The sequence below is a fragment of the Bos indicus genome, chromosome 7 (assembly GCF_029378745.1).
Source record: "Bos indicus isolate NIAB-ARS_2022 breed Sahiwal x Tharparkar chromosome 7, NIAB-ARS_B.indTharparkar_mat_pri_1.0, whole genome shotgun sequence".
NCBI classification, from domain to species: Eukaryota; Metazoa; Chordata; class Mammalia; order Artiodactyla; family Bovidae; genus Bos; species Bos indicus.
The window spans coordinates 94,755,687-94,769,934 of record NC_091766.1 but is presented as its reverse complement, the minus strand read 5'-3'; the positions used below and the strand labels follow the sequence as shown (position 1 = coordinate 94,769,934).

Here is a 14,248-nt window from a genome sequence, read left to right as displayed (position 1 = left end):
AAAATTTTCATCCTGCCCAAGACATAAGTAACAAATTGCAGGAGGATTCTTTACCTGCTGAGCCATCAGGGGAGCCCCATTAAGGACATATTTTTGTAAAACTGTAAAAGCATTATCACGTATTGGGAATATAAACTTGAGCCAACCAAAGACCCTGAGCTCATGAAGTTTATATTGTGATGTAGGAAACAGACAACAGGAAATCTGACCTTCCCAGTTTCCTATCATCTAACCAACCTCAGAAGTTCCTAAACTGCATGGCAATACCACTGTTGCTAATTCTGTCCTCGGTGTGGTCTATCATTTTACTGTAACTATCTGAAGACTTCCATCAGGCTTTCCAGGTCTACTTCATATTAATGGTACTCAACTGGAATTGTAGAATATAGTTATTAAGTCATTTTAAAGGAGAAGCAAAATGTGTGTTTTTGTGTGTGTGTGTATATATATCTTTGAAAATCTGTATTTACAAGATATTAGCAGGTATTTATTTTTCATGTTAAAAAGATGATTACTGGTGGGGATGTAAACTGATAGTGACATAGCCAATATGGAGAACAGTATGGAAGTTCCTTTAAAAAGTAAAAATAGGACTACCATATGATCCAGAAACCCCACTACTGCATATACCCAGAGAAAACCATAATTCAAAACTATACCTGATTCCAGTGTTTACTGAAGCACTGTTTATAATAGCCAGGACATGGAAGCAACCTAAATGTCCATTGACAGATGAATCCATAAGGAACATGTGGTACAGATATACAATGGCATATTACTCAGCCAAAAAAGGAATGAAACACTCATTCACAGAGATGTGGATGGACCGAGAGACTGTCCTACAGACTGAAGTAAGTCAGAGAGATAAAAACAGATATCATACAGATATCATAATATTAACACATACATGTGGAATCGAGGAAAATGGTATAAATAATCTTATTTGCAAAGCAGAAATAGACACACAGAGATAAAGACACATTGTATGAGGGAAGGGGGTGGTGATGGGATGGTTTGGGAGATCAAGATTGACATATATATACTACTATGTATAAAATAGATAATTAGAGCCCACTGTATAGCACAGAGAAATCTACTAGGTGTTCTGTGGTGACCTAAATGGAAGGGAAATCCAAAAAAAGGGATATATATACACACATATGGCTGATTCACTTTGTTGTATAGTGGAAACTGACACAGCAGTGTAAAGCAACTATATTCCAATAAAAAAGAGGATACTGTTAGACTAAAAGCTAAACATTTGCAGTCACTCTAAAGAAAGATGATTCTTTACCTTCCAGGAGGATTTATCTAGGGTTAGTTATTGTACTTTTAAAGACTAAAGTTCCCTTAGTACATTTCAAATAATTCAGTTTACAAACATCCTATTTACATGCAAGCTACCTCAAATTTTTAATTCAAATTTTTTTTTTATTTTTTTTTCTCTAATTTTATTTTATTTTTAAACTTTACATAATTGTATTAGATTTGCCAAATTTTTTAAGTATGGAATACTCAATCATGAGTTGTAAATAACAACAAATAACTAAAGATAGCCACTGACATTATTTCATCTTAGTCTATAATAATGTAATATATGTAAGGATATAGGCATAAAATATGATTAAATAAAGCCCCAATATTAAATATTATCAGATATGGTCACAAATGTAAGTAGGGAAAGATGGGTTTTTTTTTTTTTTTTTTACTTATCACCCTGTCTTTTTCCATTGCTTCCTTTGCAGGGAGAAGGCCATTAAGAAAAGACAAAAAGAATTTCATTAGCATAACTAACAACAGAGTCAGGTAAGCTTGGAGTATGGGAAATATTAACATGATATGTTTTCCTATAGATTTTTAAAAATTTTACAGGATGCCTAGGAGGATGAGATGGATGAAAAGAAAACCAGGTGAAGCAATTGGGAGCTCAGACATTGAGGATGGGAGATGGAAAAAAGAATTCAGGAGTTGATGGGAGTGGAGAACACAGATGACCAAGAGAGAGAGAGAGGTCCTAATGGGTGTTACTCTGGTAGACTGTGATAGCCAGGTGTCTTAATAGTGCAAATAAAGGGTTTCATTTTCATGTAGACTCCCAGTTCATGTGTTCATCACTGTCTAATAATATTTTCTTTCTGGCAGTAGATTTCACGTTCCAAATGGTAAGGGTATAGTTCTCTTTAGCATCAGCTTTCTGATGGAGAGAAGCAGGTGCTGTTCAGAGGCAGAGAGGTGGTGATGCTGTGATGGAGAGTGTTCTCAGGTGAGGACTGAGGACTGGGTGAAACCAGGTGGCAGGCACCACAAGCTAGAAGGATCCTAAGATGATCGTTTCTCTTTTCCTGGTAGTTCCCTTACACAGACCTCCAGCTGCCAGTTTTATGCTTGCTGAAGAAACCCATCTAGCTACAGTTAAATATAAAGGCTTCAAATTAAAATGGATTTGAGTTGACCAACTAGCTCATCCACACTAAAATATAACCTTTGCAACCCTGTGGACTGTAGCCTGCCAGGTTCCTCTGTCCATGGGATTCTCCAGGCAAGAATACAGGAGTGGGTTGCCATGCCCTCCTCCAGGGGATCTTCCCAACCCAGGGATTGAACCCAGCTCTCTCTAAGTCGACCTTCATTGGCAGGTGGTTCTTTACCACTGGTTCCACTTGGGAGGCCCAGAATATAAGCAAGTCTGCACGACATGCAGTTCCTTCCAGCTTTGACAAGGGGAAAATAATGGTTGTCTGAAGTGGGAAAGCACTCAAAAGGACAAGGATGAAGAAAACAGAAAGGTGAGATTTTGAAGAAGGCAAACCAAAGACTTCATGATTTTGCCTTGGTCTGACCTAGTGATCCTCATTTGGGTGAAGGGAAAACAGCCTGTGCAGAAGTCTCTTTCTGAGTTAACTGCTGGTGTTTCTTTCTCGCTTGGCATCAAAGGTGAAGCATTTCTTTTAAAGCGTATGCCAACTCTTTCCAAAGGGAGCTTTGTTCTCAGATGATCCAATAATTGAAGTATCACTGCAGAAATTGAGACAAAATTCAATCCCTATTGCAGAACTCCTTGGTGTGCTTCATTTTTAAATCTCATTTCTCCTCCCCTTGTGGCTCCAAACACACTCTTCCTCCTCTTAGGCCCAGAGTGATTTCAGAGGATTCTGTAGCAAGTTCTTAGAGGCCCATTGTGCAGTAACAAAGAATTCGGAACTGCGGGTTCTGTCCTCGCTTGCTTCCCTGAGTGGGAAGGCTACCCTCACCCCTCACTAATGGTAGAGAAGGATGGGCAGTGCCCAGGCCTGCAAGCTTGCTGTGAAGTAGGAACTCAACATGCCAATCAAACCTGTTGGGTGGATATGTGGGCAGGTGTTGAAGAACTTTTCTGGAAGAAGTATGCACACTATTCTTGTGAAGGGGATCCGGGTATGGAAACCGGGAGTTAAATCCCCAAGGTGGACGCAGCGTTCCATGTTCTTTTGAATTATGTCTAGGAGATTTTTAGTTAAGCATATTTTTACCCCCTAATTTCTTTTTGTCTTAGTTGAGGGGATCCAGAAAGTAATCATGGACCTTATAGATGAGTTTAAAGATGAATTCCCTACCGTCCTCAGATTATCGCAGTCTAATCAGGTAATGTGATTTTATAACTTTGAAAAGGATTGTAAAACATATATTGTATTTTTAGTGTCATACCAATTACTGAATTTGTGATTATGAGATCAGTATTTGAAACATAGGAAAACATTCCTTTCACCTCAGAAAACACCACTTCAACTCTGACTCATTGGAAGGAGTCTATGTAAAGCAGAAAGATTGTGGGGCAAGGAAGTGAGGCAGATAGAAGGATTAAGTTTAAGGACAATCACTGTACCTTTAGATTGGAAATCTAGAACATTCTCATAGCTATAGTTGCAACATAGTTTATTTAAGATTTGCTTAATGTAAAAATCAGAAAAATATCTAGATATACTTTGACTAAAATCTGTGGTAATTAAGTAAGTGAAGAAATATAACTGATAAAAATGATATCACGGGAGAGGTAACTATGGCACGAGTGTGTGTTTTAATGTGGCAAGAAAATAGTGATATCAATTTCAACAAAATATATATGCATATGTTTCAAACACCTGTTCCAAAAAAGGTTTAAGATAAGATACGGGAATGGAAGGAGCTAGGTAGAGAATCATAAAGACATTTGGTCAGGAAAAGGTAACATTTGTTTAGGGGACACATGTAACCTAATTTACTCAAACGTACACAACTCTTACTGGAAGAATGGTTTCAGTCATTTTGGCCACAGTCAGAATAGAATATGTTGTAAAGTTATATGGTGCAGTAACAACCTGCTTATCCAGAAATCAGGCTTTTGGCAATATCAACATGAGGGACATAACACTAAAGGGAGGAAGGAAGCCAAAGAGTACTCTTGAGTAACACGGTAATCACAAAGTCTGTATATTTCGTTCCAAAGGAGAGGTGTTAGAGCAACCTTTAACCATTCATTAGGACAGCTGGCATTAGACATTTAATAAATCCTTTGCCTGGATCTGGAAGAAGGAAGACAGAGATACACAGGACAGCATTCCTTCAGTCAGTGAGCTTAACCTAATGGATACAGAGTTATAAACAAGTAATTGTGATGAAATATGGTACGAGGAATATACAATTTAGAGGAAGGAGTGACTCTACATACAGCAGTCAGAGAAGACTTCATAGAGGAAAGATGCTTACACTGGGTCTCAAAGGATGAATAGGAGTTTTCAAGTTGAAGAAAGGGATAAGGTAAGTGGGTAGGAACAGGGGAAAATATTCCAATGGAAGTACTGTCATGCCAAAAAAGTATGAAATGTTATACCATATTTCCAGAATGTCAAGTAAATTTGAATAAATGGCATCACCCTTAGGTCTTAACTTTGGGAAGGAGTGATACTGAAGTATAAGTATCTGGCTGCACAGTGGTAAGATGGCATCTAGATGGTGGTTGGCTAAGTAGGGTCGAATAAGTCTTAAGGCTCTAGTGGGCAAATCAGACTTTGTAATTCTATATTTTAGTCCTAGTAACGAATTGCTTCCTTTTATTTGTATTCCCATAGTCTTGGTATAAATTATTTTGAAACATGAGAGACTTTTCTTGGCCATGCTCTGGATTATTAAGGAAAGAGCTTCTTGGTCTAGGAGTTTAAATGGTTATGGCCAGCACAGTAGTGGCAGTAATTATTGAGAAAACGTCAAGGTAAAGTCAAGGAAGCCTAAGCCTGGAAAGCCCTGTTGTCCTTCCAAGCTGTGCTTCTCCACCATTGCCAACATTAGAGAAACCGGGTTTCATTTAATTAAAGCTGCAACTTTCTTTCCTTCATCTCTTCCTACCCTCTACATAGCCTCATTATCACTGGAGCCATAAATACGCTTTATGGTGAAATAGATTGATATTCTGATCCCCAAAGAACTCTTAAGTTCCTATTTCCAACTCACTGAAGCCATTTCCTTATAAGAACCACACCCCATCTTTGCAACGAAGAATATGAACATAGTTAAAATTATTTTATTTCTGATTTTCAAAGCACATTGTTCTTTTTCTACCATTTACTCTGAAGAACATATTGCTGAGATTGGCAGGAAACCTGAGTAGTTAGGGGACATTGTAGCACACTGAAGTTATTTGCTCTCCAAAAATAAATTATCCAGAAAACAAGGCCAATATTTTGTCCCTAACTAGGTTATTGTTAAAAGGCAGATTGTAAATATTGCAGATTTTATTTCTAGTATTGTCTGTAGTTCCCAAACATCCTGAAAGGATGATCCTGATTTTAAGACTACTTAGAGGGCTTTAGTAATTGGACTGTATTTTAAATCTCTAAATTTTGTGATTAGTATTTAAATCTTTTTTTTTTAAAAAAACTTCAGGCACCTATTTAGGAAAAAGTCATGTTCCTGGCCTGGGGTAAAAAAAAAAAAAAAAGATTTGATGGTAGTGATGGTAGAATTTTTATAGAAGAATATACCCAGAATAATGGTTATTAAATAATTCTTCATAGCTAAAGATTTTTAAGGACATTGTTTCCACCCCACCACCACCAGGGCTGGGGAAAGTTAATTTTAGAATTCTGGCTTGAGGTTCTGGCCTCTGAGGTCTTGTATTGTCCACTCCTTCCCTTCGAACTAGCCCAGACCCCAAAACCTTCAGTATCCACATCTTTTAGTAAAAAGTAAGTTTTTAAGGTTTACACTTGCAAATTGCAAGTGATTTCTATAAGAGGATTTTAAAATACTAAACTTTTTAAGTTTGAACAAATAAAAAATGCAGCTATAATTAGGGAATTAAAAATTTTTAGTTCAAATAATCTTTACTTGGATGAGAGAAATTTTTTATGGTATGTAAGATCAAATTTACTTATGAAAAGTAGTTACATAACCCCCTTTTTTGGTCACTATCTTGCATTTAACTATGTACTACAAAACTGAGGATTGTAGACAGAGCACATTAGAATCCATGCAAAAACTGGATTTTTACAGCTGTAGATACGTTTTTCTGAACTCTATGCTTCTTTTTTTTTTCTTTAAACGTGGTATGAAAAGTGCTGGTATGACCAAACCAATTTTCTTTGCCCAATGTGCAGCAAACCTAATGCTGAGATGCTGAAATTTGCAGCAGAGAAGGGCTTTATTCATAAGACAGCCAAGTGAGGAGACAGAACACATCTCAGATCCATCTCCCCAAAGGCAAGGGGCTTGGGATGTATATGGTGAAGAGTGTAGGGTAGTCAGAGGTGCAAGTGAAGGTGTTTGGAGGCAGGAAAAAGGTGAGCTAAGGTCTGCTGTCTGTAGGCATATCAGAGTTATATGCTTCTTCATGGGATGCCTGTTGAGAAAATGTTGATGTTAGCATGAACTGAGGGTGCAGCTTTTGGCCCCCTGATGTCAAAAAGTTACCCATTGCACACCCAAGCAGGCCAGTTGAATGATCATGTGATCTTGACTAGTTTGAACTGGGAAAGATTAGCTCCATGTTCCTGAAGCAACCATTACTAGCAAGCCCTATGTCAGAGGTGTTACCTATAGGAGGCAGTTAAAGAAGTCTTGTGATATATTTGTCTAAGCCAGTGACACTTGGAAGGTACACAATTTGCAGGAACAGTCAAGGCAAGCTTGACCAGTGAAGGCAGATCAGTGAAGCAGAGAGTGTTTTGTTTTGTTCTGTCTTGTCTTTTTTTAAAAAAACAAGTACTTCCCTGCTCTTCTGTAAGACTAGCTCAGGAATTGTTAGTCACCAGTTTCTGTTAACGCTATGGGGTACATCTTCAGAGTGGGCTTTTTAACCCCATGGGGCACAGTTTCACTGGGGATGTACCAGTGATGTCTGGAAATTGCTTGTATTGGTATATATAGGGGTTTCTAAGTATAATGAGAGTAGAACTGTAGCTAGAGTGTTCTGTAATTCAGTTGTATTTTTCTCCTTGCTGAGTTTTTTGTTTTTGTGGGGTACTATCATTATTGGGAAAGTTGCAGAGCACATTGTGTACTGAAAACTTCCTAGATGGTTTCTTACTTAATATTTCCTATATTTTTCCAATGTTTCTCAACATTAACTTGTTATATTTTTCATTCATTCATTTGAATAAATATATTTACAGAGCATCTACTGCTTGACAGTCACTATGCCAGGCACTGGCGAAGGATCAGTGAGCCAAACGGATATAAAACACTGCTGCCATAAAACTTACATCCTAAAATAATACACCCCCAAACTTATATCCTAGTCAAGTATAAGAACAATAAACAAGGAAAATAAACTACATATTATGTTAATAGTAGATCTTAAGCAGAAGAAAACATAGCCGAGAAGGGGTGTGAAGTGTAAGGGCGGGATGGGGGAACAGTTGATGGGTAAGGTAGGGTGACCAAGGGGGTCTTAGTGAAAAGGTCATTCTTGAATTGAGACTTGAAGGAAGTGAGGGAGCAAACCTTGGTGTGCTTGAGGACTAGATTGGCACCGTTAGTCCAGAGTCCCTGCGATGGGGGTCTACTTAACAAGCTCGACAAGTAATAAAAGAGGACAAGGGAGAGAAAAAGACGATGAGGCCAGGGAGGTGAAGGAAAGGCAGTCTTCGCAGACCATTGTAGGTACTCAGGTGCTCACTGAGTGCATCAGGAGGCCACTGCTTGAGGACAAAAGCAAGATCGGGTCTGACGTAAGTTTTAATTATATCTCTCTGGCTGATGTGTTGAGGAACAGAAAGAAAGTAGGTGAGGGTGGAAGCAGGGAGTCCACTGAGGAGGCTAATTTTCAAGTCTGGAGAAAAGATGATAGTGGCATATGAACATTAATGGAATGAGTTGTTGGTACTGGGGCTGGTGAGAAGTGGTCAAATTCTGGGGCTATTCAGAGAAAGAATTGAATAAGACTTGCTGACAGACTGGTTTCAGAGATGTAGGGTAGTAAAAAGCCAGTGTTACTAGAAATTGGAGTTCAGCATTACAACTGCTGATGACAGAAAAATGGGCACCACTCTGGAAAAAAAGAAAAGAGGAAAGCAGGATGTGTATTCAAAGATTGGAGCTCAAATAGTGGAATCTGGAGCAGGATCCTTGAGTCACTCTGATTGATGCTAAGTTTCTTTGGTAAACGGTCTTTAAGTCCCTTGTTTATCCCTGAGGTGGTGGTGGTTGGGAGTTAGACTTTCTTTTCTGACATTTGGTGGTATGCTCAGACGATGATGACAAAAAGAATCATCTGAATGTGTATACTTTGCAACAGATTCCAGGATGGTTAGGCCGAGGGTCAAAAAATTTTAGAAAGAAAAGAAAGAAATGAGGACTTCTTAATTTGGGTTCAACATTTAAATTTACACATGTGGTTTGGTAAGAAACTACATAGCATAAAGTGAAAAGAAAGTGAAGTTGTTCAGTCGTGTCCGACTCTGCGACCCCATGGACTGCAGCCCACCAGGCTCCTCCGTCCATGGGATTTTCTAGGCAAAAGTACTGGAGTGGGGTACCATTTCCTTGATAGCAGACAAAAAGGAAAAGCTGGTACTTCAATGAGGAAGAACCTTTTATTTAAAATTTTCTGTTAGAGCTAATTTAAAAAGTAACGCACTGAAAGTAAGAGTGAATTGGAACCATCAGCATAAACTGGTGACTTTTTTTTTTTTTTTTTAAAAAGAATGTCTCTTTCTGCATTTTAAAAAATATAAGTAACCTTTTCTCTGCTGTCAACTTTGTATTCTCAGAGCCATGAAGAACCACTCAACATGCACTCCTGTGCCCAGATTTGGTTTCTAACACTGTTCTTCTTAAAAGCAATGATGGTCTTCTTGGGAACAAATTGATTCCATGTTTTGTGGTAGGGAAAATAAAAGGAATCAGAAACATCTTGTTAAAAAGTAATAATTCTTTCAGTTATCTAGGAAAGTATCAAAATGCCTTCCTTAGGCATTTTAAAATGGAAGCAGAGTCATCAAATTGTAACCATTTAAGCATTAAAGGAAACAAAGATGATATTAATTAGGAAGAGACTGAGTCTGTTGGAAAATGCCCTAAACTCAGGAGGAAACTAAAATGAGAAAGATAACCAAAAGTGCAATAAAGCTTTACTATAATGCACACTTGAATTTTTTAAAATATTGTTTGTAATAAATGCTGTATTTTTGGTCAACACAAATTTTATGAACCTTACAGGAGACTTTTGATTAGTAGATTATCAATTACAAATAGGCTTATTTTTCTACAGAGATAAAAACTTAGACAATTTTGTAAAAGAGGAGAAAGTTGAATGGATCAATCTAGTGTAATGTTTGGAAGAATGCATCAAGATTGGTTAATTGAAATACACATGCAAAGTCAGTGAATCCAGGCCAATACAGATCACCAAGATTTTGTAAAGGAACTGACAAAATCAGGACAGGGAAACTACAGAATGTTAATATTTTGCAGCTGAAAAAATGAAGGTCCCTAAAACACTAATGACCACATAGACAAGGTTTCAGTAATGGTGGGACTGCACATTTTCCGTTTCTGTTTGACCTGGCAATGTGGCCCTCACCGTCTGATTATAAATTATAATGAGAGAAAACGCAGTACAGTCAGTTCTCAGTACCCGGGATTCAACAAACCTCTGATTGAAAATATTCAGGAAACAAAATTCCAGTAAGTTCCAAGAAGCAAAATTTAAGTTTGCTGATTGCAGACAACTATTTATATAACACATTGTATGAGGTTTTATAAGTAATCTAGAGATGATTTAAAGTGTAAAGGAGGATGTGCCTAGTTATATGCAAATACTGTTTTATATAAAGGACTTAAGCATCCACAGATTTTGAGATGCTTGGGGGTCTCAGAACTGACTAATCCACATGGGATACTGAGGGACAACTGGAAATTGTGATTGGAAGTAAAACCAAACTTTTTCCAGCTGCTCTGCCTTGAGGAGGAGTTGGGAGGAAGAGGCAGTGCAGCAGAGCATAAGGTCACAAGAGATTGAATCTGTTTGTGCAGGAACTTTGGATACTGCAGACCATGTGGTTTCTCCTCAAGGTGTGTTTGCAGCCAGCTTAGATAATATCAACTGATGGCACCTGTGTATTTTTTGTGCTTGTTCTACCTACCATATAACAGCTTGTAAGGACTGCTGTGCTCTAAAGAGGCTTGGAATTATAGCAACTGTAGCAGCCCACAGCTTAGCCCATCCTCTACTGTTCTGTTGACTATGAGGATTGAGACCACAGGTGGGCTAATGGGACTTCTCAGCAAAGTTAATAGACTAAGCCACAGTAGGACACCAGATGTTGCAGAAATACATCGTCATTGACAGGCTAGAACAGCTTTTGATTATCTCCAATGGCAAATGCTGACGAGTAAGAGAAGTACTGAAATTTGATGACAAAAACAGCACTAATAAAATTATGACTGCAGGATAAAAGCTGAGGCATTTAAAATAAAGATACATCATGTTAGCCCTTAAACAAATATGATGTTTATTGTAGATCAAAAAATCCAAAAGATGTTTTGAACTTAGATATTTGGACTCAACAAATAAATGATATTCAAAGTTGCTTCTTTTTGTTATTAACTCTTTCCTCCAAGTTATATATTGAAAAGCCAGAATCAGTTCAGTTCAGTTCAGTTCAGTCACTCAGTCGTGTCCGACTCTTTGTGACCCCATGAATCGCAGCACGTCAGGCCTCCCTGTCCATCACCAACTCCCGGAGTTCACTCAGACTCACGTCCATCGAGTCAGTGATGCCATCCAGCCATGTCATCCTCTGTCGTCCCCTTCTCCTCCTTCCCCCAGTCCCTCCCAGCATCAGTCTTTTCCAATGAGTCAAAAGCTAGAATAGCTCATAAAATTACTTAAATGAATAATGGAAATTATACTTGTCTGTTGCCTGGAATGCAGTCTAACCACATTGTAAGTAATTTCCCTGTGGTTCACTTTCTGCTAGAACAGAGAGCTACATGTCATGTGTTTTAGAAATGCCAGAAGTGTTTTCTGTCAGAATGTTCACAGAAGATTTGAGGTTTTCAGAACTGACAGTATTGTGAGTTTGTTTAGTATATAGCTGCTGCTGCTCCTAAGTTGCCTCAGTCGTGTCCAACTCTGTGTGACCCCATAGACAGCAGCCCACCAGGCTCCCCCGTCCCTGGGATTCTCCAGGCAAGAACACTGGAGTGGCTTGCCATTTCCCTCTCCAATGCATGAAAGTGAAAAGTGAAAGTGAAGTCACTCAGTTGTGTCTGACTCTTAGCGATCCCGTGGACTGCAGCCCACCAGGCTCCTCCACCCATGGGATTTTCCAGGCAAGAGTACTGGAGTGGGGTTTAGTATATAGGGCTTTTGTTTTATTTTTCTTTTAAACTGTACAATGCATAGTGTATGTGTACTATATTTTAACATTAAAAATTTAAATCATACTTTTTGTATTATGTATGTATGCTGTACATTATATACAAGGATGTCCATCGACTCTCACAACTTTGATTCAACATAGTTTTGGAAGTCCTAGCCACAGGTATCAGAGAAGAAAAAAATTAAAGGAATCCAAATTGGAAAGGAAGAAGTAAAGCTGTCACTGTTTGCAGTTGACATGATATTATACATAGAGAATCCTAAAGATGCTACCAGAAAACTACTTGAGCTCATCAATGAGTTCAGTAAAGCTGCAGGATACAAAATTAATATTTAAAAATCTGCTGCATTTCCATACACTAACAATAGATGATCAGAAAGAGAAGTTAAAGAAACAATCCCATTCACCATTGCATCAAAAAGAATAAAATACCTAGGAATAAACCTACCTATCAGAGAAGGCAATGGCACCCCACTCCAGTACTCTTGCCTGGAAAATCCCACGGACAGAGGAGCCTGGTAGGCTGCAGTCCATGGGGTTGCTTTCACTTTTCACTTTCATGCATTGGAGAAGGAAATGGCAACCCACTCCAGTGCTCTTTCCTAGAGAATCCCAGGGATGGGGGAGCCTGGTGGGCTGCCATCCATTGGGTCGCACAGAGTCAGACACGACTGAAGCAACTTAGCAGCAGTAGCAGTAGCAGCAGCATGGAGGTAAAAGACGTGTACTTGGAAAACTATAAGACACTAATGAAAGAAATTGAAGACATGCAGAAAAATGGAGAGATATACCATATTCTTGGATTGGAAGAATTAATATTATTAAAATGATCATACCACTCAAGGCAACATACAGATTCAACATAATCCCTATCAAAATACCAATGGATTTTTTTTTCACAGAACTAGAACAAATAATTTTAAAACTTATATGGAAACACAAAAGACCCCAAATAGCCAAAACACTCCTGAGAAGAACACATGGGAGGAATCATGCTCTCTGACTTCAGACTATATTACAAAGCTATAATAACCAAAACTGTATGGTCCTGGCACAAAAATAGACACATAGGTCAATGGAACAGAATAGAGAGCCTAGAAATAAACCCACACACTTATGGTTAACTAATCTATGACAAAGGAGGCAAGAATATACAGTGGAGAAAAGATAGTCTCTTCAATAAGCAATGCTAGGAAAACTGGACAGCTACTTACATAAGAATGAAATTAGTGTTCTCTAACACCATGTATAAAAGTAAACTCAAAATGGATTAGATACCCAAATGCAAGAGTGGATACTATAAAATTCCTGTAAATGACATGACTGATAAGGGGTAATATCCAACATATATAAATATTTTGTGAAATTTAACATTTAAAAAGTCAACAATCTGACTTTAAAAATTGGCAGAAGAACTGAACAGACATTTTTCTAAAGAGGAAATGCAAATTGCTATCAGGCACATGAAAAGATGTTCATCGTTGCTAGTCATCAGGGAAATACACATGAAAACAACATGAGATATCACCTCACACCTGTCAGGATGGCTGTCATCAAAAAGAACGTAAATACTGTCGCTGAGGGTGTGGAGAAATAGGAACCCTCCTGCGCTGGTGTTGGGAATGTAAACTGGTATAGCCACTGTGGAAAACAGTATGGCAATTTCTCAAAAACTAAAAATAGAACTACCATATGACCCAGCAATTAAACTCCTGAGTATACACCCAAAAAGTTAAAAGCACTAGTTCAGAAAGATGCCTGCACCTCAGTGTTCATAGCAGCATTATTTACAATTGCCAAGATATGGAAGCAACCTAAGTATCCATCAACTGATGAATGGATAAAGAAGATGTGTTACACAATGGAATACTATTTGGCCATAAAAATGAAATTTTGCCATTTGCAGTAACAGAGATGGACTTGGAGGGCATTTGGCTAAGTGAAATAAGTCAGACAGAGAAAGACAAATACTGTTCTTATCACTTATATGTGAAATCTTTAAAAAGATAACAAACTAGTGAGTAAAACAAGAAAGAACCAGATTCAGAGATATAGGGAGCAACTAGTGGCTACCAGTGGGGAGAAGGAAAGGGGAGGGGCAGCACAAGGTTAACAGATAGAAAAGGAGTTACTATGGGATTATATGATACCATAAATTGTAAAGCACTGTAGAATTTAAAGATCTTTTCATTTAATTAAAAAAAAGGAAAACCAGACATCTCAAGTTAACAAATTTGGCGCTTTACTGTGTATGGGAAGATGGAAGAACCTGGGCTCATTAACATCCTTCCTTTGCTCTGTCTGCACCTTAACTAGTAAAAAAATGTTTTCAAGTAAATTGTACATTATGTATATGTGCTGTATATTATCATTTGAAATTTTAAAGTAAGCTGGAAAAATATTTATAAGAG

General features: G+C 38.0%; 1 protein-coding gene across 6 annotated transcripts in view; it reads left to right on the top strand.

Annotated features, from left to right (window-relative positions):
* Positions 1-14,248, top strand: part of SPATA9 (spermatogenesis associated 9) — a 61,618-nt gene that overhangs the window by 30,312 nt on the left and 17,058 nt on the right. Inside the window, exons 2-4 of one of the 6 annotated variants that reach the window (XM_070794048.1) lie at positions 1,746-1,806; positions 2,637-2,786; positions 3,533-3,621. In XM_070794048.1, coding sequence (XP_070650149.1) covers positions 3,556-3,621 — 66 coding nt within the window. In that variant the 5' untranslated portion in view covers positions 1,746-1,806; positions 2,637-2,786; positions 3,533-3,555. The other 5 variants (XM_070794050.1, XM_070794049.1, XM_070794047.1 and 2 more) reach the window with 5 other exon arrangements.